Below are 17,647 nucleotides of genomic sequence, written 5' to 3' on the forward strand. Positions count from 1 at the left end.
TTTGATTGCAGTGCATGCTATAAGCTTCTCAAAGTAAGCAACTTCACTACAGAAAATAAATCTACACAGCTATGCAAAACTAAAGGTAAGGCTGGAGTTTAGCTTGATCATTTTAATTTCATTTCAAAAGTAAATTTTTAGCTTTCATTAAAAGATTCTTGTTAATGAAAATTTTGTCTTATTTCAGCTTTGTCAACCTGCCCTGTGTGCTTCTGATGAAGACTATGAGCCACCATGTCAACTGCTACTAAGCAGGCATGCATACAGGTTTGGGAAGAAAGGATTAAACTGGGATAGAAAAGAGGATAAAAAACAAATTGTTTACACAATTCTACAAGGCAGAATATGCTGTGCAGATGCGCAGTGATCTTTTTGTTGTATCATCACAGTATACAGTAATCTTTGTATACAAAGTATGTGTGTTAATTGTTGCTTTGATGATGCAAGCAAATGACTACAGGAAAAAAAAAGAAGAAATAGCATAAGGAAATGAAACTGCTTCATTTGAAGAAGAGCCTCACCCGAGAATTCATGGAAGGAAAACGTGAGTGTTCAGACAATAACTTTATAAGGTAACAGATTGTCTTTACCTAGAAAAAGACTTTGGTCATCGTGGATAGGAAGGTGGTTGGCACAATAATAAATATGTAGAATACTATGGTTTAGTCCAGAAGTACTAGATTTTATTTTGGAGATGGTGCAAGCGAGTTAAAAAATGTGCAAACTACAGCAATAAACTCTTAAAATATCTATTTATAAAAATTGTAAAATCGTATTTTTGCTCTTTTGGTCTGTTACATACGGTGCTTTTTGTATGCTATGTTATTAGATGAGGAAAGGGTGTTCTGTAATTCTGTTTTGATAGTGTTGCTCCTTCATAAATACAGCCCAATATATGAGGATTGTCACCCTGGGACAAGAAGTGTATTACTAGCAGGATTACCAGAAAAAAAAGGAAGCGTGACAAAAGAAAATGAATGTAGGCACTACATTCAAGGGCTGGTATGCTGAAATATATGACATTTTGTTCTTATGTTCGATTTAATTCACATGTGAGTATATCATTTAGGGGTTATTCTTCCCTTCCCCCAACCCCAGCCCTGTCCCACCTAATGACTTTAAGCAATGGATTATCAAACATCTTGTCTGATTACACCTTACCAGTTGAATGTTGATTATTGTTACCCAGCAAAATGCCTGTGCTGAAATTTGTCAATAAACATCATCTAATTTGGGAAACAGCAGTATACACTGCACACCTTTGCTGACTCTCAATCCCAGATTTCATTAACAGTTGTTGGCTGGACATTTAAAAAATTAATAACAGTCTGATCTGATCTGATCATGCAGACTAGAGGCTTGAAAGATAAAAATGTAGATAAGCACAGCCATTTTCAGACTGCAAACTGTGTCAATTTGCATTGCAGTTAATTTAATATTGTAACTGTGAGATAAAGTTGCAATATTAAACAAAAATAAATATAATAGGTAGGTAAAAACTTGTTGTTCATGTCAGTCAATAAAGAAAACATCAGGAGATATTTTTTTTAAAGAAAAACAGTGTGCAAAACATTTATACATGGACCAATAAAGGTTTATTTTTGTACTGCTTTAACTTTTTCTTATTTTTAACAGATAAACTGCTACATTTTACTGTTACAAATAAAGTTTGTAACCTTAATTTTTGAAATGTGATATAAAAAAGACTTTTATATTTCCACCAAGCAGGCAAAGAAGTGTTGCCCTTGAGGCAGGTGGACCTGTCAATAAAGAGACTGAAGGTTATTCCATCTGAGGTTTTGTTGGACACCAAAATTCAGATCCTTAACCTTGATCGTAACAAACTTCGCAGTGTCTCACAAATTGGATGCCTTAAAGATCTTCAGATTCTCTTCCTTTCCAAGAATGAATTAAATGTTTTTCCCAGGGATATCCAATATTTGGTTCACCTTGAAAGGTTGGAACTCAACCAGAACAAACTTGAGACCATTCCCAGTGGTATATTTCCAAATCTGAAAAGTCTCAAATACCTGAAACTGAATAACAACCGCCTGGCTGACCTACCAAAGGATTTATCCACTTGTTCTGAACTCCACTACCTAAATTTAGCTCACAATCTCTTTACAGAAATTCCTAAGTCTATCCTGAGGTTGATGAATTTGAAAGAACTCTATGTGGACAATAATAAGTTGCAAACACTTCCCTCTGAGCTTTTCCTTAGTCTTTCCTTGAAAAAGTTCAATGCTTCCTACAATCATCTAAAGGAACCACCTGACGAGGTCTGTGAAGGAGGTCTTAGGCAAATCCGCAGCTATTTCCTGCAACTCCAGGGAAGCCAAGCAAGGGAGGAGAAAAGAGTGAAAGTGATCTTCATTGGTGCCAGCCTGGCTGGAAAGACAACTATAAGCCGGAGTCTGTGTCAAGGCCTGGCCATGCCAGTCTCTATGGAGGAAAGGACCGTTGGAATAGAGATCAGTGAATTCAAAATTAATGACTTTACTTTCCTGTTTTGGGATTTTGCTGGACATCTGGAATATTATGTCACTCATCATGTGTTTATTACGCCACATGCCTTAGTCATCCTAGTGGTTGACCTGCACAGGTGAGCTCAGATACTTTTTATGGCATTACAATGAAAAACTGAGATTGGAAAAACATTCTTAAAAAAAGTTGACATATATATAGGGTTAAGGAACAAGTGTTTTTTTTTTTACATCTTCTATAAACAGTCACATTTTTCACAAAAAGCAGTTGCTAATTCTTCATTAATGTCTCATAAAGGGCCTCTTCAGTCCTCAGTACATTACCACACCAGGTATTTCACACAATAATATTCATTGTAGTAGTGCAGCCAGTTCATTCATGTTCTATTTATACTTCCAAACCTGGTGTTTTGCAGTCCATCCTTGTCAATGCAATAGAACACCCCGAAAATGTACATGCAGCATTTTTAAGATGCACAGTATTACAGGATTGTGGTGAATTGACATTTTCAATGCAGTGTCAGAGGTTAGTTTGTGCATTGATGGTAACACAACACACTGAAAACGATAGGGGTAAACGTGTCCTTAAGCAATGGATCATACTAGACCTGCAGCACCCCACAATCTACATTTTGTGCCTTTTAAGGTGCTGCAGCATTGGCTTATTGGCACCTACTACATTATTTTGACCCATGGATAAAATACTACATTTTTAACACATTTTCCCACTGAGGATATTTATACTTTGTGATAGGGCAGGGGTCAGCAAACTTTACTATCAAAAGAGCCATTTTGCCTCCTCTTCCACTAAAGAAAAATAGTCTGGAGCCGCAAAACATAACACAGTTTATAAACTTTTAAAAGTTTTAATTTTACCTGTTACAACAAGTGTGCATGTGTAGGCCTACTTTGAAATAAATTAAACACTGAACTATGCCCCTAGAAGCCTCCAGCTTCTAACGTATCATCCTGTTGCATTAGAAGCTGGAGGCTTCTAATGTAACAGGGTAGATTTTTTTGATGGGCAGAGTTCTTTATGTTCTGACGATGCCTTAGCGATGAAATTTTAAGGGGTGTTAGCCACAGGTGTCCCTCATTTGCAGCTTTAATTTTGTTCACCTGTACCCCCCAATCTTGAGTAATTGGGGTTCAGGTGCTAGAAGCCTATAGCAATGTGTAACAGGGTAGATTATTTTGATGGGCAGAGTTCTTTATTTTCTGAAAATGCCTTAGCGATTCAATTGTAGGTGGTGTTAGCCATAAGTGTCCCCCACTTGCACCTCTATTTTGGTCACCTGTACCGCCTCCCCCCCCGTTCCAGAGAAATTGGGGTTCAGATGCTAGATGCTTCCAGCAATGTGTGACAGGGTAGATTTTTTTGATAGGCAGAGTTTTTATGAATTTTTAGGGGGTGTTAGCCACAGGTGTCCCGTACTTGCACCTCAAATTTTTTTCACCTGTACCCCCGTTTCCAGATAAATTGGGGTTTAGGTGCTAGAAGCCTCCAACAATGTGTAACAGGGTAGGGGTTTTTTGATGGGTGGAGTTTTTAGGAGGTGTTAGCCACAGGTGTCCCCCACTTGCACCTCTAATTTTGTTCACCTGTACCCCCTTCCAGTTCCAGAGAAATTGGGGTTCAGGTGCCTCCAGCAATGTGTAACGGTAGATTTTTTTGATGGGCAGAGTTCTTTATGTTCTGATGATAGCCTAACAAATAAATTTTAGGGGGTGTTAGTCACAGGTGTCCCCCACTTGCACCTACATTTTTGGTTTTGTACATCTCCCTATTCCAGAGGAATTGGGGTTCAAAGGAGGGGGATGTCATTGTACACACCCATTTGTACACGCCCCGTGGTAGATTTATTTCACTGGTAGATTTTTTTCATTAGAACACCGGATAGGGAATCCCCCTCCTCCGCAGTGTCTTGGGAGGAAGGGGATCCCCCATCAGAGATCTCCCCGCAGCAGCCGAAGGGAGCCACAACAAGGAGGCTGAAGAGCCGCATGCGGCTCCGGAGCCGCAGGTTGCAGACCCCTGTGATAGGGTAACCAAATGTATGGGAAAGGATCTTTAAATAGTTTAAAAACTGAAAATTGATTCTCTGCATTATTGAAACTAAAATCAGAGAGTGGGCAAATGGAGATATGTTGCATGATATGCAAGCATATATTTGTTAATATTTCTTCTATCCTCAGTTAGAACTAACTTGTGTTTTGCTCATATAGCCCATTCCAAAATTTTTTACCATTCCTTCTCTTCTACCTACATTTGACCCATGATTTGGAAAATATACATTATTGCCATGTAACCAAAAATAAATATTTCTTGTCTATTTTTTATTTGCATTCCTTAATCTAAGAGGTGGCTAAACAAATATCCATTTTTTGACCCAAAAGACTGGGATATAGCTTCAAAACTTGTACATTTGACCCTACTTTACCTTTTTCACAGTTTATTTTTGGGAAGTAGAATACTGTATAAAAAGTACGACTGAATACTGCAGTACAGTGTTTTTCTGGGGCATTCTTCTGAATTTACAATATATGTCCTCTAGCACCATCTATACACAAATTCTACCTGTAGGTTATTTTTTTCTGAGTCAGGTTTTATATAGTAGGGATGAGCGAAATTGCCACTGGCATTCTTTCAAAATTCAAAATTTCCTCGAACTTCCGATGGTTTTGCGAAATTACGTCGAACCAAGTTTTGCTCAGGAAATTATAACTGGAGGATTCACAGTATTCCCTGAGAATCCTCCTGTTTGTGATCCCCGGGGCACTAGAGGTTAATTAACCTCTAGTGCCGGGGATCGAACACTGTTCCTAATAAAAGCGGCCACGGCCGAGCATTCATTGAGAAGATCCCCGGGCACTAGATGTTAATTAACCTCTAGTGCCGGGGGATCGCAGTGGAACTGCAGAAGAACTTTCAATGGAGAAATGTGGTTCCACTGCGATCCCCGGGCACTAGAGGTTTATTAACCTCTAGTGCCCCGGGATCACAGTGGATTCTCAGAGCTGCAGTCATTCTTGCAGCTCTGGGAATCCTGTTTGCGATCCCTGGCACTAGAGGTTAAATGGGGACAATCTCTCCATTCAAAACCTCTAGTGCTTCCTGATTGGCTTAGGGAAGATTTCCTCAGCCGATCAGAGAGCACTATAGGGAACTGAATAGGGAAACTTGTAACCCATTTAACCTCAAGCAGCTGGTGCTGCATTCAATAATCAGCGCAGCCTGCAATCTTTTTTTTTTTTAATTCGAGCTTGATCGGTGAATTTACACCGGCCATTCTCGCTTACAATTTCGGTAAACAAGAATGGCTTATCTCGTCGCGAGATCGAGTTTTAAAAACTCGCTTGCTCATCCCTGTTCTTTAGATGTAGTGTACTTTTGCTGTGTGTGCTGATGTGGTCTTTTTTGCTAGAGAAGTTATAAAATCGCCATAACATTTGGAATGAATGTAGTAGTGTTTGAATGTGTGAGAGAAATCTTTGTGAACTTTTAATATAATGTGCACATTATGCTGCCCTATCATAAACCAATATGGTATACTTACCTTATCTGTGGATGTCTGCAAATATCAGCCAATTCCCCAGACTTCCATTTTTATTTTATTATTTACTTTTTTTTTTTATAAAGCTTACTGTTTAATCCATCAACACAGGTACCAGTTGGATAATATCCAGTGCTTTATGGACTTGGTGGGATTTTGGATTAACAACCTGCTTATGAGAGTGCCCAATTCCACAGTTCTCACTGTGGGGACACACACTGACCTATGCCATCCAGATGAAGTAGAACTTAAGAGTAAAGATATCCAAGGGAAGATCTGCAGGATGTTGGATCAACATAAAGACAACCTCTTTCATTTCATCAACAACCTGGAGGAACGTCAAGACTCTGAGCTCTACCTTGAGCAGGCAGAAAAGCTGAGAGAAATATCTAATTGTACTATAAATGTATGCAAAAAATTTCAATAACTATTTATAATTATTTCATTACTATTTTTTGCATGAGTAAAATACTATGAAGAAAATATTTAAATATACCAATAAATTAGTATGCTTGATAATGTTCAAAATTCAAAACCAAGTTTTGGAAGAAGTAAGAATCTAATGCGTATCTCATCTGAAGTCACAACTTGAAGAAAAGTTCACTAAGTGCACTAATTTATTATATCCATTTACTTTTATTGCACACATCCAAAAAATGTAGCATTGCACCAAATCCTCATGTGCACACATACCTAAAATAAATAACATCACATAATGTAATTTTTTTCAAAAATTACGCATTTTTAAAGGCTAAAGCTTTTTTTAATTAGAAAACAAAAAAAAATGACATGGGTTCTTCTCTGTTTTAAAACCTTTCACTAGGCTCAGGACCTTCCCGGATAGAAAATGAGGCAATGACTCTGTGCCACCCCTCTCCTTTCCGTAAAAGGTCCCTAGGAATCTAGTTTTCCCAAAAAGAGAGGGGACAAAAAGCGTGTAGTCCCCTCCCTTTTGGAGAATCCAGACCCGTCTGCCTCCAGCAGTGGCAAGGGCCTTCTTTGGGGGGAGAGGGCCTCTTCCCCACAACATGGCCTGGTGTTGTGGGAGTCTGTGGGTGGGGAGCCTATTTGGAATCTAAAAGCCCCTTTATTAATGAGGTCCCCAGATATTTGCTGCCCCACTCTGGTGTATGAGTACACCTTTCCTAATTACTTAAAACGTTCAACCAGCCCTAGAAATAACACCGCACCATATATAAAAAATATTTATTCTATTTTTAACCAATAATACTTACCTTTTCAGGATTTAGCGATGTGTTTTTGTACCCACCATAGATGATCAATCCTTTTATTCTCCAGCATTGCTGCCATCTCTACACTGAAGTGATCCCTGGATGGATGGATCATTCATTGTGGGCTCCTATACACAAGCTGATGGAGGAAGTGTAAAGTGCTGGGAATTGCATTGTTTATCACTCTCTGACCTATGGGCGTTATGTAGTGGCAGTCTGCAGAATTACACCAAAGTAAAAATCAATATTATGTGTCTTGGTCATTTTACGCAGCTCTCCATGACAATAGAACAGCTCCCAGCCGAACTGCCCTGGCGAAACCAGGACGGCTGGAAGTTATGCCAGTAGGAGAGCAGTCATTAATAAATTTTGTTAATGGTTCTACTTCTTAAAATCTCTATTGAAAACTAATTTTTACATAAAAAGTCCAAATGTGGCCTTGCCACTGTACTTAGTAAGGATGTCCAACAGATCTTCTATTGAGGTCAATTGGATTGGTTTAGCCGTTGAGCAACCTGTAACTCTTCCTCTGTTAATAAAGTAAAGCACACGTCAGCTATTTTTGAGCAGTGGACCCTGGGACTGGAATGGACACCTTCCACATCTTTGATTACTATTTAGTACTGTATAAAATGTAGTAAATGCACACTTGACACATCTTTATATGAAACTTGGTTCTTCATATTTTACAGGTTCTTCCAGTTATTACCATTGATAGCACCAACTACCATGACATAGAAAATCTGCAATATCACATCTTGAGTTCAGTAAGAAAAGTGGAATTATTTCCTAATGTTATTAAAATGTTGCCAAATGTCTACAAGACAGTAGAACAGTCCATTCTAGAGGTGATTCAGAGTGAAGACAGTCCTCAACATGGTGAGTGATCCATGACCAATAGCTTAGGCAGTCATCATAAAGTCTTCATATCATGCACTACCCTGCTCTATACCATGTGTTTACATTTTTATACTGCAATCTTTATGTTATTTGTTCTTTAGGCATAATGGATTTAGATCATCTACTGAGTGAGATTATACATAGGAATGATCACAGTGACTTGGATAAAGAACTTCTCAAAGATATTTTACGGTACCTCCATCGAATTGGTCTGATAGTCTGGTATGAGGACATCAAGTCTTTAATCAACACCGTCTTTTTGAGACCGTCATTTCTCATAACTATCTTCAAGGTCTGAGCCTGTTTGTTACTATGTACACTTCACTTTATAACATACTACCTTTTGCTCATTGAGTCTTTGTATTTACTTTAATATATTCCAGATGCTTGTCAGGCATGACCTTGCTAATCAGCTAGAGGAAATTCCTGCTGAAGTCCTAGTTTCAGAAAGAACATTTAAGCGTGATGTTCTGAAGTGGCAACAAATGCTATGTTCTAAAGCAATGCTTCGGTTACAAGCTATTCGGGTCCTTGTCAAACACCAGCTAGAAAATCTACCTGTGGGGGACACAAACGATCTCTTTTATGAATTGTTGGGAAATTCAAGAGAAGATGGTAAACTGATAAGTCTCTTAGTTCACTTCCAGATCTGTATGTCTGTTAGAAACACAAAGGTCCTCAACCCAGGAGCACAAGAATTTGTACCCGGGAATCCATGGTCTGTAAGAAGTTCTCGAAATGAGCTGTGCTATCTTTTCCCAACCTATCTCAATATTGTAATGGAAGTCACTGAACGATGGGGTGGAGATCACAATGAAGATATCTACATTAGAGTATACTTTTCTCCACAGGTTCCAGAAGGGTTTTTTCAAAGGTATATATCCGAACACCTATTCATCATTTCTGGCAATATTCTGCATTGATTAATTTAAGTGCCTAGTATTAGTTACTATCATTTGGAGCCATTTGTAAAGGCTAACTTTAACATTTTTGTTGTTTGCAGAGAATAAAATTATATCGAACACACATACATGTTTAAACACATACAATGCATCAATTATGGCTAATTTATATTTCAGACTAATGGTGAAATCATGTTCCTTCTACACTACCCATTGGGTGGAAAAAGACAGCTTCCTTCTGGTCAACAATGGAAAACCACTGTTGATTAAACAGAATAACCAGAGAGCGGACAGTTACCTTGAAATTCGAAGTCGAAGACCAGGAAAAACCAATGGTATGTTCCAAAATTAATAATAATAATGGCATGATTAGGAATGTTTTTTTTTTTTTTCTTTTAAACCTACTTGTATACCTTAACTCATATACCAGTAGCATTAACTAAAACTTCTGAAGTTACTTATTTTGAGGGGTGTCCTCATATTTTGTCATATAATGTACCTACAATTTGATCACTGTATTTTAGTAGCCTTTGACCAGTTCTTGACTTTTTGCTGCCCAAGGTAGCAACATTGAGAAATGCCTCCCATGTGTGACACAAGAACTGGGGGGATAGTGGCTTGTATAACTATTGGAGACACCTGGGAACCAAAAGATAGCAGAAGTTGTATGTTCAGTTATCTTTTAGGTCCTCTGTAAGATCAAAAGCATAAAATGGAGTTAGGTAAATAATACAAAAGATTAGATACTCACTGCATATTGATTAATGTAAATAAACTGCAACAACACATACACAATACTGCTGTTGTTGAAGTAAATCATTTCACAACATTTCATATACGTACTTGGGAAGGGGGGACATAGCGGTATTGGGTTGAAGATAAAATACTGCTTGTTTAGTGCACCACAGCTCATACAATAGAAACATTTGCTACTGTTATTGCACCCACAAAATACCCCTAAACAACTGACCTACAATTGACAGTCTCAGAGACACATTATCCTCAGGACAAAAAAAACATAAAAAAAAAACTTACATACAAAAAATATTCATCCTCCAACCAAGAGGGAAAAGGGTGGGCAAGCCAAGTGCCTGGGCAAATCAGATGACCTAAAAAGGCCGCATTCTGCCTCCCTCCCCTTTTCATTAAAAAAAAAAACAATTCTGCCTAAGAAAGATTTACTCCTCCTTATGGTGAGTCTGGCTCTGGAGAAGCCTAACCGTATACACTTCACTGTGGGTTGAGTTCCAGCAAGTATAATGTGGCAGCCACAAATTCTAGTTATATAAAGTAGTAGGAGGTGGAATTGGAATCAGCTGTTAATGTCTGGAAATCCTCATTTTGTTCATATTTGTTTGCAGATTTCAGACCTCTCTGGGATTTCAAGCTAACAATCCTTTCCATTATTGAGAAGCTTTGTAAAGAGTGGCCTGGACTTTTTCATTACATTCGGACACCTTGCAGGACGGTGGGATGCCCCGAAGAATTTGAATGGCCAGATATTGAGGGTCTTGGTTCAGTCTATGATATGTAAGTATTGCTCCATGTATTATTTAATGATTTCATAGCTGATATGAAATTACTAATATGGAAAAAAACAGTATGTCCTTAAAGGGTCAGTCCACCCACAAATTATGTTTATCACCAATGGATTCTGACTTCTAAAGATATCCCTAGCATAGTTCCTAACACTGTTCCTGTCCAACTGGTCACACTAGATGTGCAGAGAAAGAAACCTATCAAACCAACTTCCAAGAAAGTGACTTCTGTTTTCACTCACCTATGTGTAACAAATTATGAAATCAGATTTTGATGAGCTGACCATCCACAGGAAACTGTTGCTTTTTCCAATGCAGGATACTTCCATTAATGCCCCTTGCCAACATACTTGTCTTTTCTTTACTGCCACGAGGAAAAAATTATAAAGAGAATGTGACTCACATTTCATCCCCTCCTGTGATAACGCTGGTGCCCAATGATTACATGAGGATTGGGGGAGGTAAATGGAATGGGGGGAAACCAAATAGAACATGTGCAGTTGGCAGGGGGAGCATTAAATGAATGATAAATGAATCTGTTGATTTGTGTATGGCTGAAGTACAGGTATATTGAGATCAATTTGAAAAGACATTTATTTCAGCTGGGTTGTTAGATCCTAAAACTCAAAATTTTCACTTTCAGTTGCAAAATGTTTTCATAAATGTTAAACAATTTTGTGTTCTTTTCGAATATTAAAGGTTTAAAGATGAATTTAAGACCTGTGAGACCTGCTGCATTACAGTCAACATGGAGCTGCTTCTTCCAAAAGGTAAATGCTAGGCCTGGCTAACAATTCTCCTTCTAAAGCTTGGCATGTTTTTTAGAATAAGGTTTAGACTAAAAAATAGGAATGGATATTTGGCCATAAAAGTTGTAGAATTTTTTTTCACTTTTCATTTTCTTTTATTTTTTGCTTAGTTACATGTAAGGGAGTGGCAGAGGTAGCCAACAGAGGGCCCTTGTGCAGAACTAATGTGGGTGACCCCCTGCCCTCCACTCCCATTCCCTGCCTATATAACCCGCCCACCTTCACACCCCACCCCCACTGGTCCCACTGACTGATGCTGAAGCACAACGGCAAGTAGGAAACCTGGACGAAAAGGATGAATTGACAGAAATGTTAGTTTATTCTACCCATCTAAATAACCTATGTGCAGGTATACTTGAGTATCATAAAGCAGCAGGAAAGCATGGGAATAAATGTTCCACTGCTCCGCTGCATTGCCTGAATTCCTTTCACAAGGTAAATGTCTGCAGAGTGGGGGTTGGGGGGTCAAGGGGCAGCCACCCGTGTGCATTGCACATAATGTTTTAGGTCTGGTGTTCCATCAAACTGAGCTGCCTCTTCATCCTACCCAAGTGGCCTGTACATTATCGGCAGCACAGTGTGATATCTTGGTATGCTTGGTATATTCTAGAACCTAAAAAACTCTATGTTCAAATCTTCATATCTCCTAAACTGTTGGTCATAAGAACTTGAAATTATCAGGGTACTAAGGGTACCCTCATAGCAATTAGTAAATGCTAAATTTTATCCCAGCTTTAAATAATTTTATGATTTGGGCAACAATTTAAAAACTTGGAAAAGTACAACCTTCGGGGTGCTATTTGAAAAGCAATTGTGCCCTAAATTGGACATGTAAATTGAGGACCCCCAGAGCCTCGTACATAAGAAGGAGCATTGGAGAGTGGCCCCTAAATTTCTACTCACCAGCTCACAAAGCTATAATTGTCTTACTAGGCTTCCCTGTCCACCTACCGTCTCTGAATCCCAATTTTTCCTGGAATTGGGAGGTGTAGTAATCTTTACCAAGAACGAGTAGCATTAACAGATCTGCCATCCTTGGCTAAATTGCCACCCAGTGATGACTTGAAGTGACTCCCAAAATCCAAGCTGCACTGCAGCAGGCACAATAACTGTGCAGTCTAGTCCCAATGTTTTGCCTTTCCTAAAAATCAGAAAACAGCCAGCAACAGACACATTGCACAAAGAAATAAGTTAAAACACACAAAGGGCCTGTGTTCATGGGCTTTAATTCCTGCAAAACTTCCCTCCCTATGAGTCGATAAAAATGATAAATCAAGAAAGTTGATAAAGCTTGAAAGGAAGTTAACTACAGGTCACATTCACCCATCATGAACTATGACCATACCTAAATGCTAGAGGTATTTTTGCCTATAAACACAGGCCCATTTCCCAGAGACACAGGCCCATCTTGCAAATGATGTTTGATGGTTGAGCTCAAAGTAAGAGCTAGAAGAGAAATACTAGTAGTGGTTTACCCCACACCACCACCTCACTATTCTAGTTGGTCTTTCCAAACACAAAATGTGCAATGGCAATGCTTACCATTAATCACATCTTCTGTACTTCGTAAGGATTATTTTTCTTTACAATCTTTGGAAGATGTGATTCATGTTCACCTTTCATATGTATTGTATTACAGTTTTATGAAAAATGTGAGGTTCCAACTTACTATCTCTTGTACATGTAGTTACTTGCCTATGTATTCAGATATGGTGTTTTAATACATTGCAAAATAAGTTTCCTATTTTTTAAAATACTATCAATTATCTTTAAAGCCATTAGAAAAAGTCCCAAATCCTTGAATGTTAACACTCCTGTTTTCATATTCTTTGTTCAATTCCAAATAATTAAGGGACAGGCAATCACATGCATGTTCCAGTACTTATTTATTTCTAAATGTCAGAGATTGCTCCAATATTACAAAAGACTTTAATGGACCACTCACATGTGCCAAAGATATTTTGGTGGCGTTTTACCTTTGGGACAATGCATTGATTTCAATGGGAAAATCAAACTAACATGAACTTGTAATGTTATTGTCACACAAAAACTATTATGTCAACAAGTAAAAGAAAATTCACAAAAAAACTAAAAAAAAAAAAAAAAAAAAAAAAAAAAAAAAAAAAAAAAAAAAAAAAAAAAGAAAAACACAAAGACATAAAAGACTAAATACATTAAACTAAGCTAAACTAAAAACACATACCTTTTAAATAAAAATGTAAAAGACTTTAAATTAAAAATCTACAACTAATTCACTTAATATTCAAAACTGAGAGAATTTCCATTTTAACAGAGAAAACAGAAATTTGGGGCCTTGACTAATTTGTGTATGTTGTGTATATATTGTGTACTCAGTGCTTGAATTTGTGACAGTATAGTTGGAACAGCCAAGTAACATCATTGACAATCTCTTGTAATCTCTTTTGGGTAGGGTCCTCTCCTTCGGTATTGTTTGTATGTGTCTTTTATTTGCAATGTACAGCGCTGTGTAATATGTTGGCTGTATATAAACACAGTTTACTAATAATGTGCCTGGTTTTCTGGGTTGAAGAGCATTCTGACACACAGTAAATGTTTTAGGTTTTCACTAGTGTTGTTTTCTTTACATAGCTCCATGCCAGGGAAGCAACTCTTATGTACCAGCAAATATTCATATCAACAATTATGGAGTAGCCTCTATTGTATCACACCAGTAATATGAAGAAAACTGATGTCCACTGATTTCCCATGCAGGTTAGTAAAATTTAAAAGGAAATAAGAAATCAGAATATGAGATCCCATCCCACCAGCTTTTAGGGACAATGCTTGTGCTCCCCCATCAAATTGTTCATACACGGTCTTATCCCTGTACAAGCACAGCATCACTCATTGTTAAAGCTTATACAATGACAACAATCACTAATCCTTGGAATAAGGAAAAAAAATATAGAAATGCCAGGTATTTTAAGGGCTTTAACAGACAAACAGAGCATCTGGATAGCTTGGCAAAGATGAGTACCATTGGGCCCGAGGTAGTTTTTATTCAATACAAGAATGCAAAATGAAAAAACCATGGGTGGAAAAAGTAAGATCATCCAGATAACTTCTTTACAGGTTACTAAGGCAGTATAAATGATTTCAAGTTCCAAGGTGGTCCAGAGTACAGTATATGTATCATCCTAATATGTTACACAGGTTAGAAGAGACATTGGGCCTCCAAAGCTGGAAGTGATCAACTAACAAGGCAAAACCTGGGCGACCCAGCAAACCTGGGATTGATTAAAAAAAAAAAATTGATACTAGTTAGCAAAGGTTTTCAATCCTTGACCATATCCATTCCAGGTTTGTTGGATCACCCAGATTCTCCCACAATAGTCTATTTTCTCTTTTATTAAATCAGGGTCATAATGTACATTACTGCTACCTGTCACATATAAACATGATTATTAAGACAGGAATTTGAGTATGAGGACTCCTTTTGGGGTTTGCACTGAGCTGCCATCTCCATAAAACCAGCACTTCTGTTTTTATAAAAAGTTTTTTTTTTTTTACCACTTTTACCACTTTTTTTTTTAAGACTGATTTCACAAAAAAAATACCACAATACTGATATTTTCTTCCCTAATGTTTTATTTTATATTTACAGGACACATGGGAAAAACCAAGAATACAAGAATCAATTATACCAAGTAGAATCATGCACTGTAGTCAAACATTTCTTAATCAAATTACAATAAAAATACTTGTTTCCATCTGATTGGATATGACTGATACACATATACAAAACATACAGTTAGTAATAATGCAAAAATAAACATATAAATATATAAAAAAGTTCTTAAACTTTTATCTCAACTTTTACATTCCATGAACAGACCCACTCTGTGAAATAACCCAACAGAGCAAGACTCACAAATGTTTATTTAGTAAGCCAGTGCAAAGTCCACTAACCCAAGGCAATCAATCATATTTCAGTTTACTGAACTCTTGATATTTGATTGGCTGCTAATGGTTACCGCAAAATGCATGCCTGCTTTACTAAATAAACTTTGCAGGTTTATTATTCAGGTGATGCCACGCACGTGGGTGCATCTATTGTCACTCTACTACCCATACATACTGACCAGCAGAAGTATACTGTGCAAAATCATTAAAAGCCATTTAATAACACTATATAAGGAGCTCCTAAGTAGTGAATTTATCTAAAAACAACATTCATATTTTTTAATATAATCTCCTGTAATCCATGTATTCACTTGCCATACCAACTGCTACTAACCAGTTATAGTTTGACAGTATGAGCATTTAAACAATTACATATGCGGGTGATGATATACATGGTTAGTAGATACGTTTCAAAGACTACTAACAGACAAAACATTATTTTTATGTGGGTATGGTGGGGGGGTCTTCAGGTTTTATTGGTTCAGCAAAATGCCTCACCAAAACAGTAATGGAATAGGTAATCCATAAAGTTTAAATAATATTTTTTTTAAATCAATTACCTAAACATTCTTTACCAAGGATAAAATTTAGTACTAACCCAGTGACCTTGGTGGCCAGGAAGGAGTCCCCCCTAACTCACACTTGGCCACAAATGTTGGGGGGGATGCTATTTTCTCAGTACAAAACTGTTGGAATTAATAGGATGTTAAACATACTGGACCTAAATAGCAATATCCTTTGCAATACACAAACACACTCCAATTATTATGAATATATAGTGCAAGACCAGGAAGGCACTTAATGATCATATAAAGTCCACTTGTAATTATTCACAGTAAATATTCACATGATATCTACCTAGAATGATCCTTTTTTGTTATTGCTAGATGACATATTGAGAAAAAGGTAACTTAAAAAAGAACAATCTGTCCACTAAAAATCTCTGATTCCGAAACACTCCCATGTGGAGGTTCCATATTTCAACTAGGATCATGTGGCATTGGGTTTACTTCAGCATCTACTAAAGGCAATGAGGAGCCAACACAGAATTCCCAAGACCAGCTTTTTAGTGACCTGATTTTTTTTTTATCAGTGAACAAAGTTCTAAAAGCAGCCATTCAACCTATATACAAGGAGGAGTGTTTAGCAATATGTCATTATACCATTTTTTGTATTATAAAAGAAATTTAGCAATAGTGAATTTGCTTGGTGACAATTGTCTTGACTTTACTGTTTACACCAAGCCAGTCCTATTGAAACTGATAATATAACCTATTCTAAAAAATAACACTAAAGCTGAGAATTGATCATAGTTTAGAATAATTACTGAACAGGTAGATGTTACATGAAATTTGTGTAGCTAATCACAAGGTTTAATTAAATTATGGTGAGCCTCATTGGTAAAGAACATCTATACTATTAGACGAATAGGTTCTACCTTGCTCTGTGAAGCTAATGCAAATACAGTATATGCACAGCACCTTTTACACAGCCTGGATTTATTCCTACTTGGAATAGAAGCAGAGATATGATACTTTATGTATCCAGAGTCTTTTAAAACTAGATTCTGAACATTTAATTACAAACCTTATTTATAACAATGGGTGCATGAAATGATGTAATTGCAACCCTATACACTGCCATGAAAAATTCTTCAGTCTAGAAATCAACAGATTTTTCAAGTACTGTTTAATGGTGGCAAGATATGAAACATTGATCTAGCTAACTGATTCACAGTGTTTCAATATCTAGAAAGGAGTGGATCAATGTGCAACAAACACCTGCAGAATAAGTGTACAAAAATTTACCTTCCACCATCTGATTACCCTGTTATCAGACACAAATATTTCAAAGGTCTAAAATAAATGTGTCTCAACGTGTAATCTTTTACATGCAGTACAGGAACAGACCAACTCATATGGAAATTCAACAGGCTCAATGGGACCTGTACTTTAGGTTAAAAGCAATACAACAACCCCTAGCAAACCATAATGGTTTGACGACGGCTGATTTCAGTTTTCTGATCCAAAAAAACTAGTTTCTTTATGGGGTTAAAACAGGTCGGGGAACTCGCTCAGGTCCAGGTCCATTAGGCAAGGTGCATCATAGGTGTTGAAAGAACTTCCATTGGAGATCTGTAGGCTAATTAGTTCGTTGTGCAGTGAAGAAGCACCCTCTTGCTGTGCAGTCTGGTGACAGAAGGTGCAAAAATGTGGAACAAGCTGGGGGAGGGAAAAATAACTGATAAGTACAAAATAAAAACATCATATAATAAAAACTGGCATCATTTATGACATTAGTTAGG

General features: G+C 37.3%; 2 protein-coding genes across 2 annotated transcripts in view; one reads left to right on the forward strand and one right to left on the reverse strand.

Moving 5' to 3' along the window:
* LOC140337833 (malignant fibrous histiocytoma-amplified sequence 1 homolog) lies at positions 1–15,149 on the forward strand. The gene is made up of 12 exons (XM_072421658.1): positions 1–85; positions 188–544; positions 1,729–2,602; positions 6,149–6,443; positions 7,962–8,148; positions 8,271–8,461; positions 8,553–9,043; positions 9,249–9,406; positions 10,433–10,601; positions 11,309–11,379; positions 14,029–14,151; positions 15,044–15,149. Exons 2-11 carry the CDS (start codon positions 490–492, stop codon positions 14,112–14,114), a joined length of 2,577 nt encoding a protein of 858 aa, XP_072277759.1. The 5' UTR covers positions 1–85; positions 188–489; the 3' UTR covers positions 14,115–14,151; positions 15,044–15,149.
* Positions 15,008–17,647, reverse strand: part of LOC140337834 (interferon regulatory factor 7-like) — a 21,314-nt gene continuing 18,674 nt past the window's right edge. The window contains exon 12 of the mRNA XM_072421659.1: positions 15,008–17,564. Coding sequence (XP_072277760.1) covers positions 17,394–17,564 — 171 coding nt within the window. The 3' untranslated portion in view covers positions 15,008–17,393. The remainder of the gene's footprint in view (positions 17,565–17,647) is intronic.

This window comes from Pyxicephalus adspersus, chromosome 9 (assembly GCF_032062135.1).
Source record: "Pyxicephalus adspersus chromosome 9, UCB_Pads_2.0, whole genome shotgun sequence".
NCBI lineage: Eukaryota > Metazoa > Chordata > Amphibia > Anura > Pyxicephalidae > Pyxicephalus > Pyxicephalus adspersus.